At 47.4% G+C, this 18,036-nt stretch overlaps 1 protein-coding gene across 1 annotated transcript in view; it reads right to left on the minus strand.

Annotated features, from left to right (window-relative positions):
• Positions 1–18,036, minus strand: part of ESRRB (estrogen related receptor beta) — a 104,589-nt gene that overhangs the window by 34,429 nt on the left and 52,124 nt on the right. Inside the window, exon 3 of the mRNA XM_053601951.1 lies at positions 1,474–1,590. Coding sequence (XP_053457926.1) covers positions 1,474–1,590 — 117 coding nt within the window. The remainder of the gene's footprint in view (positions 1–1,473; positions 1,591–18,036) is intronic.

Raw genomic sequence — 18,036 nt, forward strand, 5'->3', positions numbered from 1 at the left:
TTGGATCACACCCTACTTAGGGATAAGAGCACAATTGTGTGGTTAAAATGAACCAAAATCAAAGGCTGTCTTTCAGCAGGTCCAGCACAGCCCACTTTTAATCTGGAGAGAGGGCTCCTTCTTCAGGTGAGACCCCAACAAGGCAGTTGACCTATGTCCAAAGCTGAGGGGTCCTCTCCATGGCAAAGGGGTTAAATGAAGCAATGAATGAGAAGCACATTTGGAAGGCAAAGAGCTGTGAGGACGCAAACAGTCCCTAGGATCAGCTTCGAGAGCTTCTTTTTTATGGAGACAGATGCTGGGCTGGACTGAGGCGAATGGGGGACCTGGGACAGAGAATGGAAGTGGGGGCTCCAATTTCCACCGCACACGAAGGTCCAAGTTATACTCACAAAGCATCTCAAATTCCCCAGAAGGCACTGGGAGAGGGGTTCGACTCCAATGCCACTCTCCAGACTCCCCGGACTCCCCACTCCTGGTGGGGGTCTGCCTTTTAGATCTACTCTGCCAGTTTCCTGGGGACCCACCCGATTACCCTTCACACCTCTTTCCTGCCTCCGCCAGCTTCTAGAAGGATCCCAGATCCAAAAGTTTAAAAGCGGATCTGTAAGAATTTCCACTGGCTCCCCCTGGAAGCCGGAGAAGGGAGGAAACACACACACCATCCTCCAAATGGTATTAAAAGAGGTTCCTCAAACTGGGCAGACCAGTGGGGCAAGTGAGGAAGGAGGGGATGGGGGCAGCTGTCCATAGGTCATTTTAAGTTTTCTAGTCGCCACAATAGAGAAGGTAAAAAGAAACACGTGATGCTAACTTCACAATGTTTTCCTTAACCTAACATATCCAGAATATTATCATTTCTACATGCAATCAAATGATAAAAATGATCACTACCAGACTTTATGCTGCTTCGAATGGTCCTATTAAGCCCTCTAAACCTGGAGTGCATTTCTCACTCAGCGCACAGCTCAGCTGGGACTAAGACCAGGAGTTATGTGTTGCTTGTGGCTGCCATGCTGGACTGTGTGGCCCTGGAGACAGAGGCCACCGGAGGATAGTGGGAGGCAAGGATGAGAAGAAGGTGCAGGGAAGGAAAAAGTACGTGGAAAACAAAGGCCATTTATCACAGGTGAAGGGAATGAATGTTGTTTGTCATTGGGGCCTTAATGTCTCTGCCCTTTCATCCTCATAGCCTCAGGGCTTCTCGAGTCTTTCCCTCCCAGGGTGGAGACAAGGCCTGTTCCCAAAGGAAGGCCTTCCCAGAGTGCTCCAACTGTCTAGGGCCAGGTGGGGCCAGAAGTCCCCAAAGGATGCCTGCTGGAGAACTTCCAACTCCTGCCTCCCTAAAGGAGAGTTGAAAAGGAAACCGACAGCAGGGGGGAGAGCCGGGCACCCAAGCCCGGTTACCCTGGGACGCAGCCTACCCCACGTGGGTCACCCTTGGGGAGGTCCCCAGCCCGAAGAGCCTCCTACCTTCCTTCAGCATCCCCACTTTGAGGCATTTCATGAAGCGACAGGCCTGGCAGGACTTGCGTCTCCGCTTGGTGATCTCGCACTCATTGGTGGCTGGGCAGCTGTATTCGATGTTCCCTGCAACCAGACACAGAGAGGGTTGCCAGGCGCCACTCTCACGGCCCAGGAAGGGCCAGGTGGGGGTTAATCACCCTGACCTGCAGCTCCCCGCACCTGAGCATCCCACAGGGCAGGGTTCTCCAAGTAGGTACCCTGGGGAGCTCCACAGAATGCTTTCAACTCTTTTTCATGTGGAAGTCAGGATGGGCCAGGCAGCCACCTGGAGAAACACTCTCCAGAGAACCGTCCCCCACAGTTGTGAAGCTGCCACTGGGCCGGGACACCATAAGTCACTGAGCTAGCACTGCTGGATCTCTGGCCTCTGGCCTGGGCCCCCGACACAAGGAAAAATCCTCTTGAAAACTCGGAGCCCACAGGGATGAGGCCTGAACTCTACGTCCCACTGGGAGGCCCAGGCAGACCAGCTTTGCTGACCTGGAGCAAATCACTTTCCTCTCTCCAAGCTGAAATGTCCTCATCTGCAAACCAGCGTGACATCTACAAAACGAAGGATTAAGCAAAACTATGTGTGGAAAACTGCTTTAAAATTTGTAAAGCTCTGTTCCATGTGAGCCGATCATTTTATGACCACAGTTTATAGAACAGAGGGGATCTGTGGTTGGTTTTCCAGGTCACTCCTTAGATGGGTTATAATAAAGGCCACCGTGAACCTGACCCATGCTCTTGGAAGCTGTTGGCCCCACAGAGGCAGGTGAGAAGAATGCGGGGAATGACTGATCCACTCAGTCCCTCTTCCTAACAGCAATTCCATGAAGTAGGTACTAATATTATCCTTATTCTACAGATGAGAAACCTGAGTTTTACAAGCATTTCTGTGCAGGGTAAAAATACAGGTCTTCTATAGGTTGAGCTGAACTTCCAATGCTCTGGGGAGGCCACTGTCTCTTTTCCCAGGAGGTTTGACAGTGTGGTCGGGAGAGGCTGTGGTTGCCTTTCTAGTCTTGGCATCCACCCTGTGTTCTCTGACCTGTCCACACTTAATTAACAAATATGCATCGAGCAGCTATAACGTGCCTGGTGGTGCAAGGAAAAGCAGTTGGGGAGGAGATGAGCCGGAGCCAGAGCAAGACTCTGTCTCTAAAAAAAAGAAGGTAGCTAGGCATTGTGGCAGTCACCTATAGTCCCAGCTACCTGGGAGGCTGATGCAAGAGAATTGCTTGAGACCAAGTGTTTGAGCTGTGAGCTGTGACGCCAGAGCACTCTACAGAGGGTGACAAAATGAGACTGTCTCAAAAAAAAAAAAAAAAAGAAAGGAAAAGCAGTCGGGGGTGGAGGGCAGGTGGAAGAGGGGCAGAATGTTTTCAAAAGCTCCGGATGAAAACAGCATACCACAGGGCTCTTTTGTCCTTGTGTCTCTTCCACTCCTGTCCCAAAGTCAGTGAGGTCTGCCTGAGCCCCTGGTTTTCAGGGAAAAGAATCTCTGACTAGAACAAATTTCTCGTCCCCACCAGACACCCACCTCCTGAGGGTACAAGGAGAAGTTCAAGGCCCACCCGCCCTGGGAATCCCGCACTCCGTCCGCACCCCCACCCCCCACCCCCAACACCGCAGCCCTGACAGAAACGCTCTGTTCTCCTCCTGTGCGCACCAGCTCCTCAGCTGCCTCAGTCCTCACAACCACCCTTGGCGGTAGGCATGTCAGTGCCCCATTGCACAGACCAAGAGACTTGGGGAGCAGAAGTAAGTTATCCAATGCCACACAGAATCACCTTTGAGTCTCATAAGGAGCCTGGACAAATTGGACATGCTACCTCCAAGGAAGGCTCCTGTCACCAACGTAGCAGCAGAGGTAGTCTGGTGACCAGCAGGGGTGGACAGCCTCCTCGGGCTTGCCTATCCCACACAGGGAGGGGAGGCTGTGTGGAAAATGGAAAGCCCCCATGTGGAAAATGGAAAGCCCTGGAGTTGCTGGGACAAACGTGAACCATGTCCTGACTCTGACACAGTGCTTCCAAGTAGGAGGACTATTCAATGTGCTTCACTGTGCTGAGTGCCTCGACAGCCCAGTGAGTGTTCTCACCCCAACTTTACCGGTGAGGAAACTGATTTTCCCAGAGCCCCTTAGAGACCCACAGTGAGGGCAGGTTTTTCTCTCTCTCTCAGCTCCAGGGTGCCACCTTTCTCCCCTCCTACTTCTTTCAGGAAGGAGCCTGGAGGCTGGGAGGTGACAGGAAGGGGAAGGGGTAAAGATTCCGCCCCCTCCTCACTTTGATCTGACTCCATTTCTTAGAGCACTCTGGTTTACATGGGAACCACAGGATGTCCCAAAATTCACCCCTAAAGTTGCCATACATAGAGAAAAGGGGAAATTGTTGCTCAATCTACCTTTACTTATAAAATATTCATTACAAAATAATTTTTATGAAATATTCTCTAGTGGCCAGGTGCGGTGGCTCATGCCTGTGATTCTAGCACTTTGGGAGGCCAAGGTGGGTGGATTGCTTGACCTCAGGAGTTTAAGACCAGCCTGAGCAAGGGTGAGACCCTGTCTCTACTAAAAACAAACAAACAAACAAAAAACAGCGGGGCGTTGTGGCAGGTACCTGTAGTCCCAGCTACTTAGGAGGCAGAGGCAAGAAGATCACTTGAGCTCAAGAGTTTGAGGTTGCTGTGAGCTATGATGCCCCAGCACTCTACCCAGAGTGACAAAGTAAGACTCCGTCTCAAAAACAACAAAAATAACCAAAAACCCGGAAATATTCTCTATGTGTTGGCCACCTCTTTGTAGACTTACGTAATAAGTATCTTGTAAGTAAAGGTACATTTAGCCACAATTTTCCTTTATCCTATGTATGGTGACTTTAGGAGCCACTTTTGGGACTCCCTGTCCTTTCAATATACACATAAGCATGATAAAAAAAAATTAAGAAGATAAACAGAAAAGAGAAAAATACATGCATAAACTAATGCATCCAAATCTTTATCTTGGCTTAGAAGGCTTGGTAGAATTTGACCCCTGCCCCCCTCTCTCTAGCCCCAGTGTCCCTATTTCCTCCACTCCCCAGTCACTCTATAATTATTATATAGAGTTCCTGGAACTCTATGATCTCCCAGGCTGCCAGGCCTTTGCGCCTGCAGTTTAGAACAAGCCCACCATGCTCCCTCCAGGCCTGGCCTGCCTCCCCATGTCCCCCCGTGGAGGTGCTCCTTCTCTGTGCTGACAACGCACTCCATCTCTGTCCCCACTGCCTGTGTAGTACTGTCTGCCTCCCGGACCCAGACAGGCTCTTCCTGCCGTCCAAGTGCCTGGGACCCAGTAGGCGCTCAACCTGTCCTGAGGGTGAACAGCGGCCAGTGTCTGTTACGGAGTAGGTACTGTTCTGCTTTATGTATGTTGATGTTTTAATTTTCCCAACAACCTTGGAGGTAAATATTTTTTTCTCTATTTTATAGATGAGAACGGTGAGCAGAATCCAGGGTAGGGGAGAGCGAGGACTGGAGCCCAGGTGGCTGGCTCCGGTCTGGCTGGCACTGCAGAGCAGGGACCAGGCTCTCTGTTCACTCTGCCATGCTCCGTGCTCTCAGCTGCCCCGCCAGCTGCTATCCTCAGAGGGAGGACAGACCACAGGCTGTTGCCCAACTGCCCACAAGAAGTCAAGGAGTGTCTGTGGATTTTGAACTGGTGCTCCCCCTGGACAATAGGATTGTGTGCTCACAGCAAGTCCCCAGCGAGGTTCTCCACCTTTGGGGTGAGTGTGTGTATGAGTGAGCTAGGAGAAAGAGAGAGGGAGAGGGTTCTAATTATTTATTTATTTTTGTTCCTTTCAATTTGTTTTATGGCTCCAGCGGCTGGCTGCCAGCAAAGCCAGGCTGGCTGGCCTTACTTCGTAATTTTTGTAAGTGCCTCCTTGATAAAGTGATGAGATTAATTCATCAGAATTCCTGTGGTCTCTTGAAGGGAGTCTAGGAGAGCTCAGCGAGGGAGAGGACATTGGTGGCACACATGCGCACACACACACCCCACCAGCTGAGGTGCGGCAGGTTTGGGGGTTGAGCTCTCACCGACAGGGACATAGCCAGTGGCTACATGAATTCAGGGTTCTAACCCAAGAGTCTGTCCAGTATAGACATGTGCAGCCTCCACTTCAAGCATGTCACCTAAATTCCCTGAGCCTCAGTTTCCTTATCTATAAAATGGGTACAGTTTCCATCTCATAACAGTTTCTATCTCTGTTCCCTTAGGCAGCTGCAGGGACAGAATGCATATTAAAAAACTGAGTGAAGTGTGTGCACTTGCTATTCCTGCTTTCGTATTCAGGTAGATTTGCCAGGGTAGAAACAGCCAGCAGACTCCAGGATAAGTCTGTTCTAGGTGTCAGACCCTTGTGACATTTAGGGACATTTAAGATCTGCCTCCCATAGCTAGACCTCGGGGGAGCCATGCTTCTTGTGCGTTTGGGAAGGAGGCAGGCACATCCAAAACCTGACCTGGATTTCTATGTGACCCTAAGATGGAGGAGTAATCCCCACCACCAACTCTCTTTGCTCCTCAGCTGCCCTAGGAAGAGGGAACCCCAGGCCATCCCTATCAGCTGTCCACAAACAGCAGCAGGGAGTGCCCTTGGGCTAGGGATAGGGGTTGCTGTGCTTAGACAAACAGCTCTTGGGGACTTGCAGGCTCAGAGGCCGCTGGCTAATGGCAGGGCCCAAGTGGCCACTATTCTACATGGCTGGTGTGAAAGCACCAGGCTGGCAACCACTCAGTTCCACTCCTTTATTTATCTCACTCCTGGAGGACAGAGACCCGTCCTTTCATCTCTGTGCTGCCCAGTGTCCCCGGCTTTCCACCTGTTCCTCCTCCTTACCCTCTGGATAGATGATCTCACTCCTGCCACTGGCTGCGGCTATGACGCAGTTGGCAGTGACTCACAGCCAGACCCACAGCTTGTGCTTCACACCCTTATGCCAATCACCTGCTGGATATGTCTGCAGGAAGATCTTTAGAGCTCCTCACTTTTTCTCAGACTAAGCCTTTCCTCTCCCCTCTGTTCTCCTGACTCTATTTCTTGCCTCATCAAAGGGATGACTAGCTCCCTGCCACCTAAGTCTGAAATTGAGGGGCCTCCTGGCTTCTTCCCTCTCTGCTAAGATCCTTTTCATCTACTTCCTTCCTTGATATCTCCTCTCACAGTCCTGGTTCTCACACTCATCATCTATCCAGAGGGTAAGGAGGAGGAACAGGTGGAAAGCCGGGGACACTGGGCAGCACAGAGATGAAAGGACGGGTCTCTGTCCTCCAGGAGTGAGATAAATAAAGCAGTGGAACCGAGTAGTTGCCAGCCTGGTTGCCTGCCTCCTTATGCCCCCTGGAGAGGTTAATAACTCCCCCAGGTAAATTCCCTCTGTGGAGCTCAGATTTATCAGGGCACGTTGAGCACACCTGTCTACATATCTTCCCCGAAGCCCACTGACCGGCAGCACAAGAGAGGGGACTGGCTCAGAGGACAGGGGAGGCAGAAGCCTAAGTAGCTAGAGCAGGGGTCCAGAAAAGAAATGAGCAGCCTGGGCTGCAGAACCTCAGGGAGCAGAGCACCAGAAGCTCGAACACAAAGCAGCAAAGGTGTCCACATTCCTGGGGAAGTTACTTTCAGCCGGCACTCCGTACCTAGCCAAGACCTAAGGTGGGGCTGAAGGAGGGAGAAGGACATTTCCACATACAGAATATCAACAATTTTACCTCTCTTGCACTTCCGAGCAAGCCCATGGAGTACGTGCTCCCCCAGGAAAGAGTGAAGAGGCAGGATCCAGAAAAACAGAGAATCCAGCCAAGGAGAAACGTCAAGAGTCTGTTAAGAGGAACTAGGCAACAGGCAAATATATTTAACCAAAAATTATGATAGAACCATATCGAGATAGTTGGAAGACTGTGTGTGTGTTGGGGTGAGTTATGTCATCGGAGCTAACTTCCATAACACAAAGTTAAGAAATAATATCAAAACTGCTAAGTCAGGAAATATAGCTGGAAGGCCATAATATTAATAACTAAGAAGATAAATGCTAGAAAACGTTTTTTTGAATGGTTAACTCTGGATTGGAGTGAAGAGAGACTAGGTTGGGCCAGCAACTGTTATCTCTCATTATAAAATGTTCATTTCTATTATACTCTTTGAACTATATGCACATATTATTTTGATAATAAATTATTTTATAATAATTTCAAATAAAAATTTGAAAATTTTTTTAATAATGTAAGCATTTATTTGCCTAATGACAGATCATCCAAATACACAAAGCAAAAATTATATAATTGAACAGAGAAATACTCAATACTCTCAATAATTGTTGGGAGTTCAATGTCTCACTTTCAATAATGGATAGATAAGATAAATGAGAAAATAAAGGAATTAAATAATATAATATGTCCCGGGGCACTGACAAGAATGTGTTTGCTGTTGTTGTTTGGGAGAGTGGTCTGTATATGTCTGTCAGATCTAGTTGGTTTATTGTATTATTTAAGAATTAGAAATTAGTCACACTTTATGGGGGCAAGACATGATTGCAAGAGGGACTTTGCCTAACAATTGCAATCAATGTAACCTGGCTTATTGTACCCTCAATGAATCCCCAACAATAAAAAAAAAAAAAAAAAAAGAATTAGAAATTAATTCCAAATGTAAATTTAAAAAATTTTCCAACTGCTCCCCTAACTGTGCAGAGAATGAAATCTAAACTCCAGGACAAAGCCTACCAGGCCCTTTCATTTAAGATCTGACCCTAATCGCCCTCCCCATTCAGCCCCCCAGTTTGCAGCCTCCAGCAAGTCTGAGCTACCAGTAAGTAGTTTGTAGATTCTACAGAACCACGAGGCCTCACACACCTCCCTCCATCAGAAGCTCCTCAGTTCCTCCTCCTGATGAGCTCTGGCCTTCTCAGTGACATCTTCCCATTATCCCAGGTACGCTGCACACTCCTTCCCACCACCCATCCTCCACACTTGAAGCAAGTAGCTTAGTGTTTCCAAAACAGGATTTTCCATGCAGTTTTCTCTTCTGAACTGTGTGCTTACAGGGGATGGAGTTGGTAAGTACAAACCTGGCACCTGATTAATATCTGATGAATGGATAATGAATGCAAATGAATTGAAAACAAGAACCCCCCCACCTGATTAATATCTGATGAATGGATAATGAATGCAAATGAATCGAAAACAAGAACCCCCCCACTCCCCACCCCCGCCCTGAGAATCCTAGAATTCCACAACCACGACCTCCCAGTTGGCAAATCCAATTGTCTCCTCTTGGTCCTTGTAGCAAGCTGCAGACACTCACCACTACCTTCTTAAAATGAGCTAATTTGCTAGATTTCACGTCCCTTCTCTCTGAAGGGACTCTTGAAACCTCTCTGACCACTTCCATATGCATTTCATCAACTCAAAGATGCACCATTATTTTATGTACCATCAAGAAAGAAAAAAGAATCTGCCAATTAAACTATGGCTGGTGCTTCCTTGCCACTGGTACTTTCATTTTTTTCTTATTAACAGCTCTTTCAGATTTGTTTATGGACCTGATCCCATAGCATTCTTATGCATACATAAAAGAGAAAATACAAGAAAAATGAATTGGCTAAGATACTGCCAAAACATCTCACAGTCTGACTCTTCCAAGTCATTTTGGATCAAAGTCATCATTTTCATGTTTTTCCATGGATTTGTCCTTTCTACTAACAAGGGAGTTGACAATGCTGCTTCTTAAGAAAGTGTTCATTGCTGTCTTAGGTCACTGGCCCCTATTTGTTTTGATGTGCATGTGAAGGCAGTGACAACAACCATATGCTCATTACCTGGCCAACACTAACTGTGACATGCAGCCTAATTCGGAGATGTTAATACACTGGGGAAATGTGCATGTTAGAACTGACGAAATATGGTATTTTCAGTCTCCTTTCATGGCCCCTTCTTTTCACTAGGATCCCTCCTCCCCACCCCCTCTATTTCTGAAGAGCTTTCTCCCAATCACCTGTTCTCAAATTTGAGCTTTCATCAAGCTCACCTGAAAAGCCAGTTAAATCAGAGTGCTGGGCCCACCCCCCAGAGTCTCAGATTCAGTATATCTAGGGTATCTGGGGTGGGACCCAAAATGTGCATGTCTAACAAGCTCACAGGGTGCAGCCTTTGCTGCTGGCCACACTTGGAGAATGACACAGCCCTAAGAGATTTCATTAGGTTCAAAACCCCACCCAAGATTCCACTCCTGAGTTCTGGGCTGCAATTTCTAGCTCTCCAAGATCTCTGTGCACCGATCAAACTCAATATCCAAAACCTTATCCATTATCTTGTATTCCTTCCTACACCCTCCGACCTCACCACCAACAAAATTCTTCTTTCTGGGCTTCCTCCCCCTCCCCCATGCCTGTGCCACCTCCTTAGTAGCCTAAATTAGAAATCTACAAGTCCTCCTTCCCTCAAGGTCCACTGTTTTGCTTGATTTCAAAATATTAATTGCTCAGCTATAATGGCTCATGCCTATAATCTTAGCACTCTGGGAGGCAGAGGCGGGAGGATCGTTTGAGCTCAGGCGTTTGAGACCAGCCTGAGCAAAATTTTTTTTTTTTTAATTAAATCATAGCCGTGTACATTAATGCAATCATGGGGCACCATACATGGTTTTATAGACCATTTGACATATTTTCATCACACTGGTTAACATAGCCTTCCTGGCATTTTCTTAGTTATTGTGTTAAGACATTAACACAATTGTTTTCTATTTTTTCTACTAAAAATAGAAAAATTAGCAAGGTGTGGTGGTGGGCACCTGTAGTCCCCAGCTAGTCAAGAGTTTGAGGTTGCTGTGAGCTAAGTTGAGGCCATGGCACTCTAGCCTGGGCAACAGAGTGAGACTGTCTCAAAAAAAATAAAAATAAAAATAAAAATAAATTAAGGGGATACAAATGTTTTTGTTACATGGATATCATGTATAATGCTGAAGTCAAGGCTTCTGCTCTGCCCATCACCTAACAGTGTTCATTGTACCCAAGAAGCACTATACTTTTAATACAGAATCCACTTTTGAAAGCTCCTCAAGTGTAACCTCTCCTGCTGCCACAGTCTTGGTTCAGATGCCCCTGACTGGGCCAGTAAGATCTCTTCCTGACTGGTCTGCCTGCTTCTGGATTCTCCTGCTTCCAGACTATCAATCCTATCGCTGCCAGGATTATCTTGCTAAAAGGAAACCTGAGTAATCCTGTGCTCAAAAACCTTCAATGGCTCCCTGCTGCCAGGCATAAATAACAAAACAATTCCTTCTTATTTTGTGCTTAGCATTCGCCAGGCACTGATGGACACACTCCACACCTGTGTCTCCTGTAATTTCTTCAATAACACTCCAGGGGCAGGAACTATCTACTATTAGCCCCATTTTACTGACAAGGAAATTAAGGCTCAGAAAAACTGTCTCCTGCCCCAGCTGATGCAACTATGAAATTGTAAAGGTGGGATTCTAAGCCCTCAATTCTTAAATCTTACTCCCTACTTGCTGACTCCCTATCCCTTAGCCCGTCATCCACCACGGAGCCCCCTGCTCTCCTGAGCACAGCAGCCTCGGCTCCTACGGGCGCTTGTTCTCATCACCTCGAACAGTTACTTTCCACTCCTGCTGAAAGTACCCCCTCCTCTGGGAAGGCCCCCTGCCCTCCAGAAAGTATGAACCTCCTCTGGATTGTGTCGCCTCAGTCACACACCGACCACATTCTGACTTGCATCCTGGCCGTGTCTCCAGCAACAGCCATTGTGATTTGATTTGCTCTTCCTCTCTTCACCCCAGTGCCCTCGGAGAGCTAATGTTTCACGGGGTTAATTGGCTCTTTTTATATAAATGAGGAAACCAAGGCCAGGGGACTTAAGTCCCTGCCCAAGGTTAGCCGGCTGGCGAGTGACTGGGCTGGGACCAGCGCCTGGCTCTTGACTCCTACCCATTCCTGGGCTTTGTCTCAGCACTCCTGTCTTCAGGGATCCGCCAGCTGCATTCTCTGGGACAAAAGGCCTGGAGAGGGTCCAAGGTGGAATAACCCATCAATCTTCCCCCTGCCCCTCTCCTCAGGGAGCTCCCTTCCGCACCTGCATCTGGGCCCCCGGTGAACTGGGGAAGCACCGTGCCAGGCCTCCTTCTCTTAACAGACCCAGGAGTTGCTGAAGGATCTCCCAGTGGCCTGCATGAAGTCAGCCGCTTGCCCTGGGAATGCACAGAGGGGTGCAGACTGGCTTTCCCCTCCTCCACACAGCCCTGCACAGCCACGTAGCATGTGTCAGCCAATAGTGTCCACTCCACTTGGAGTGGGGCCCCAAGACTTTGTCGACCCTTTCCAGCCCCATCTCCTCCCACTTGCCTCCACTCACTCACACTAAACATGTCAGCCCTTCTTCCACCCACAGACACACTCACCATGTCCTCTGCCTGGAATGCTGGTCCCAGAATCCTTTCATGGGCTCCAACTTACTTTGAAGTCACCTATTAGCACAGTCTTCGTGATCCTCTGAATTAGACCCCCTTTCTCAGTCTCTGGAGTCATCATTGTTCTTCTCCTTCACAGCACCTGTCTCTGCCTGTGTGTCTTTGCTTATCATTTATTGTCTGCTTTCCCCTAGAATGCAAGGCCAGCAGGATGGAGCCACTGCTGTACCCCCAGCTTCCAGCACAACAGGTGGTGCTCAATAAATAGTCACCAAATAACCCAACAGCTACTTCATGAGCTCAGGTGTAAGGCAGTTGTTTCTGCCAATATTGTCCTTTAGGAAAGAGGAAGTTGCTAACAATGTGAGTCTTTATAAGGTCTCAGGTTAGAGATGCTATTAAGTCAATCACTTTACAGGGAACCACAAACTGCCATTTGAGAGGACCCATTGCCCTAAGAAGATCTCAGTTGGTGTTGGTCACCAGAGTGAATCAACAGCAAAGGAACTAAGGAAATGCAACACAGCTGGGCACAGTGGCTCACACCTGTAATCCTAGCACTCTAGGAGGCCAGGGCAGGTGGATTGCTTGAGCTCGGGAGTTCAAGACCAGCCTGATCAAGAATGAGACCCCATCTCTACTAAAGATGGAAAAATTAGCCAGGTGTTGTGGTGGATGCCTGTAGTCCAAGCTACTCAGGAGGCTGAAGCAAAAGGATTCTTGAGTGTAAGAGGTTGAGGTTGCTGTGAGCTATGACCCACAGCACTCGATACAAGGTGACAGAGTGAAACTGTCTCAAAAAAAAAAAAAGAGAGAGAAGGAAAAGAAATGTAACACAAATTTAGTTATTCCCAGGGATATAATCTCAAACTGACAAATGCTGAGTGTCAAAAGCAGTGTAGTTCCTGATGATTGTGGAAATCACGGCTGTAAATCCACACAAATAAAAAAGAAGTATACTCACAGTTTAAAATAAAATTTGGGGAGATAGCAGGACATACATGCTCATAAAATCTCAAGTAATGAAGATGAACATGAAGACAGGGCACCCTGTCACATTGTGTTAAATGACTCATAAAGGGGCTCTAGGGGTGGCGCCTGTGGCTCAGTGGATAGGGCGCTGGCCCCACATACTGACGGTGGCGGGTTCGAACCTGGCCCCAGCCAAACTGCAACAAAAAGTAGCCAGGCGTTGGGCGCCTGTAGTCCCAGCTACTCGGGAAGCCAAGGCAAGAGAATCGTCTAAGCCCAAGAGCTGGAGGTTGCTGTGAGCTGTGATGCCAAGGCACTCTACTGAGGGCGACAAAGTGAGACTTTGTCTCTAAGAAAACGAAAATAAATATAGGCTAGTGCCTGTAGCTCAAGCCGCTAGGGCGCTAGCCACATACACCAGCGCTGGAGGGTTTGAATCCAGCCCAGGCCTGCTAAACAACAATGACAAGTGCAACCAAAAAATAGCTGGGCATTGTGACGGGCGCCTGTAGTCCCAGCTACTTGGGAGGCTGAGCCAAGAGAATCGCTTAAGCCCAAGAGTTGGAGGTTGCTGTGAGCTGTGAGGCCATGGCACTCTACCCAGGGTGACAGCTTGAGACTCTTGTCTCAAAAATAATAATAATAAAATTTAATTTAATTTAAAAAGGGGGGCTCTAGAGAGGTAAGGCAAAGGCATTTGTATCAAAGATTCAAAGGAAAAATTAGACAAGCCTTGCTTCACAAAATGTGGAGTAGAAAAAAAATTTTAAATCATATGTTGTCTTTACAAAATATGATGAAAAATATGCGAGTGTAACTAAATTAATGTATTATTATAAGCAGACATTTAACTATTTTATCTAGATCCTTAAAACTTTACATTTGCAAACTGGCCAGACTACTTTGGTTTGTCCTTCATTGAGGAAATGTGTGTGTGTGGGGTCCCCCTTGAGGGGGGTCACCCTATTTTCAGACACATTGAGAACTTTCTACATGCCAGGTAGTGTGAGAGGACACAGGGTTAGGGGAAAATCTGGGCAAATGTAACCCTGTGCTGTAGGAGCTTATAATCTTTTTGGGAATCAGACAAGTCATGGCAACAGCAGTGCGACAGGGCAGAGGCACTTGAGCTACAGGCACTAGCCCACATCAAATGAGAGAAGGCCTGATGGGGGGAATGACAGCTAACTGGACACCAGCAGACCACACTCGGGACTGGAGGTTGAGGGAAGAGAGAGCAGAAAGAAGAGAGTACAAAGTCTAGAAATGGAAAGCAGGTGATAAATCCTGGGAACTAGATAATAGAGCAGTCAGGTTGACCTAAAGCACGCAAGAGAGGGCGGCACGAGAGGTGGGCCATCCCAGGGGCATGTTCTGGAGCCTCAGTTCTACCCAAACAAGGTAGGAGAGAGGCATGGTCAGGAGTGCGTTCAGACAGGTCTCTACAGACTGGGACGGAATGAGTCTGGCAGCTGGGAGACCAGGTGGTGCAGTCAGTAGTGGTCCATGCTGAAGTGGGGGGACAGGAGACAAGCTGTGGGTCAAGGGACATGAAGGAGGGAGAACAGGACTGGCCTCTGGGCTCCCCTGGGCTGTTGGTTTGGGGTGGGATGTGGGCACTGGGGCTGGAAGCAGAACTAAGGATGAGACCCGGGCGCCTGGCTTGAACTTGAAGGGGAACTGAATTGGGAACACAAGGAGAAAACGTCTGATGGAGAGACCCAGTGTCTGTTTAGAACACAGTGTGTCTGGGGTGTCTAAGTGGAAATGGTCATTAGGAGAGAAAGGACTGGAGCTGGGGTAGCAGGCTGCGGGCAAGAGCCATCAACTAGGATTCGTCCCAGTTTCAGGGACCACTGAAGCCGTGGGCAGGACAGCAAGAAGCTGAGTGTAGGAGGTGGGTAAGAACTGAGCGGAGGAAGAGGATCCAGGAAGCTCAAGGTTGAAGGGATATGTTTTTTTGAGATTGGGGATACTAGGTGTGTGGGTGCTGAGAGAAGGAAGGAAGGGAGGGAGGGAGGGAATGAAGGAAGGAAGGAAAGCAGGCTGTGAGGTTTGGGAAGGGAAAACAAAGGAGAGAATTGCTGCGCCTGGGGCAGGAGACATCTCTCCCAGCAGCCAGTGGGCAGCAAGAAGCAACTGCGAGCTTGGAACAAAAGCAACTCCAGAGACCTGGTAGGTTCCCTGGCAACCAGCTGAGGGAATTCCCGTCCTAGGGCTTCTAATTTCTCAATAACACAGGAGGCAGAGTCGCTGCTGAGGGGGAGAGACAGGGAGACAAGGTAAAAGGTTTGGGAATATGGTAAAAGGTAAAACCCCAGATTGCTCCCCAAAAGGCCACCTCATTACTTTGGTACTCATTAGAAAGGCTGTCATTACTATGCAGTTAGTACTACAGCCCAGAATCTGGCACTCATCCCTGAGCCCCAGAGCCTGACTTTGCCAGCCACAGAAAGGGGCTGTACCTCTCGGGGGCAGACTCCTGTTGCTGAAAGTCAGGAGCCGGATGTCTAAACCCAGGGATGCTGTGCAAAGAAGGCAGGTACACAGCAGTCTGCCTAACCAGCAAGTTCACTCCTTACAGAAGACCTCTGGGGGAACTTGATCCTAATCAGAAAGATATTAATCAGGTAAACAAATGTTTAACCAACATCAGGCCGTCCCTAGGCTAAGACTCCCTTTTCCTAGGAGGGGTGCCTCTCAGGGGCTGGCCAATTTTTGTTGATAGCACTTTTTTTTTTGATATGCTAGTAAATTCAATCAGATTGAGGTCTATCTCCTTTGCTTTGGAGCCGCTCTGTCCCTTCTGGAAGGTGCCTTTCTCAATCTCTTGGCTCATCTATTCTCAGTGAGAGGCTCATAGTTGCCAACACTGACAACAAACTCCCTTTCCTGGCACACATTGGGCAAAATTAAAACAAACACTTCACAGACACTATTAGGGGTTCACCAGACTGAATCTGCCCAGTTCAAAGCTGTAGTGCTTAAGAGCACAAACTTTTTCTGGAAAGGACCTGGTCTTTATTGCCGCTGTTCATCCCTGCTGTTGTAATGCTAAAGAAGCCACAGATGATATGTAAACAAATAGGCGTGGCTGTGTTACAACAAAAGTTGATTTGCTGAAAAGGGCGGCCAGCCTACAGGTTCTAGTTTGCCCAACTCCCCACCTAATGGCCTGACCTCTCACCCAACTCCCATCCCTACCCCACCCATCACCCACCCCACCCCTCCCCCTTCCTGTGCTGTCACTGAGCACAACCCAGTGAGTAATGAATATTCAATATTTGTGGACTGTCTGAGGGGTCCCTAATTCTATCCTGGACATCATTGTTTCTGCAAAATTCCTTTCCGTAATGGATAACAACAGGACTGAGCAGATATAAAAGTGACCTAAAAAGGAGGCAAGGTGTGAGCTACTATGATTTTCAGAGCATCCTAAGTATTTACTGGTGAATGGATCTGTCCAAGTCATTGGGTCTTTAAAAAATGGCCTGACTTTCCTCCTTAACCGAATAGGTGCTCAGGAGACTGTGCCCTGGTTTGGAGCCTGCTGCTGTGCCCACAGACTCATGAGCACCCCGAGTTAGATCCCAGCTTCTTGGACATTTCTGTTTCTTCTCAGGACCTACTCAGAGCAGGGACCTAATCCACACGCACTCAGCTCTTAGTTTGTTCTTGTGGTTGTTCATTTTTCTCTTCTTTATACTTTTCCTATTTTTCCTCCATTTTCTACCATTATTATGTTTTTAGAAACAACAAAATCTAGATCTGTGTTAGAATAAAACCAAAAGAGTTAATAAAACAATCAGAGTAATCTGTCAGCCTTGGAGTTTACTTTTCCCTGTTCTGTGTATAAACCTCTTTCTAGTTGTACACAGGAAACTCCTTTTAGGAGAAAGGGAAAGGAAGGAGCAGTTCTGTCCTGACTGCACACAGATTGCTGTTTGCTTTTTGACTTCTTCGAAGAGATTATCATCCTATTCATGGTAGCAAATAATTAAGACTATTTACCAATCTTTCCTGTGGACTGGGCCTTGCTGAGAACACCCTCACCACCCAGGCCTCTGCAGAGGAGGGTTTCTGAGTTCACACACAGCAGCCTCTGCTGACTCACAACTCTCCAGCCCATGGAAGAATATGGAGAGAAGAAAATGTGATTGTCTTTTAAAAGCAATTTTTCCAAAAACTGACCTCAAGAGTCTAAAATGATGACAACTTTACCAAGACTACTTTCCAATTAAATATAAAAACAGGCCCAGTGCGATGGCTCATGTCTGTAATCCTAGCACTCTTGGAGGCCAATGCTGAAAGATGGTTTGAGGTCAGAAGTTCGAGACCAGCCCGAGCAAGAATGAGATCCCATTTCTACAAAAAGTTAGAAAAATTAGCTGGGCACTGTAGTCCCAGCTACTTCAGAGCCTGAGGCTGGAGAATGGCTTGAGCCCATGAGTTTGAGGTTATAAGGTCACAGTGAGCTATGGAGATGCCACTGCATTCTAGCTGGGACAACTCAGTAACTTAACATGGTTCAAACATTTCACACTTATCCATTATCTGATGATTTGTAGGAAAACCATCAGACTGGAGTTTCTCATACCTGACTTGGGCAAGAACCAACAATCACACACATAGCACTTTTCCAATATAGAGATCCCAGTAACTTCCCCAGACTGGGGGCAGATATGAAGCTGGCAGGGGCCAGGACAAATTCACTTTCACATCCTGAGGGGAGCACAGTGCCTGACGCAGAAGGGAATATTTTCTGGACAGAGTTGGTAAAGGGCTCCTTCTGGGATAGGTAGAGAAATTAAGGTCTGGAGTTTTAGGAAAATTTGCTGTACTCTTTCGTACTGTTTGACTTTTTATCATTTTTTAAGGGTTCATTTAAAAAATAAATATTACATAAAAATAAAATAAGTCAAATAATTTAAATCCTATTCAAGCCAAATAGTAATTATACGTTTTTATTTAAATATATGTACGTTACAAAAGCTTGTACTGTAAGTTAAAGTACAGATCTGTTGTTTTAGTAATAATGCATCTCAATATTGTTAAAGTAAAAATAATAATCGCAAAGATTGAT

Source organism: Nycticebus coucang, chromosome 9 (assembly GCF_027406575.1).
Source record: "Nycticebus coucang isolate mNycCou1 chromosome 9, mNycCou1.pri, whole genome shotgun sequence".
NCBI lineage: Eukaryota > Metazoa > Chordata > Mammalia > Primates > Lorisidae > Nycticebus > Nycticebus coucang.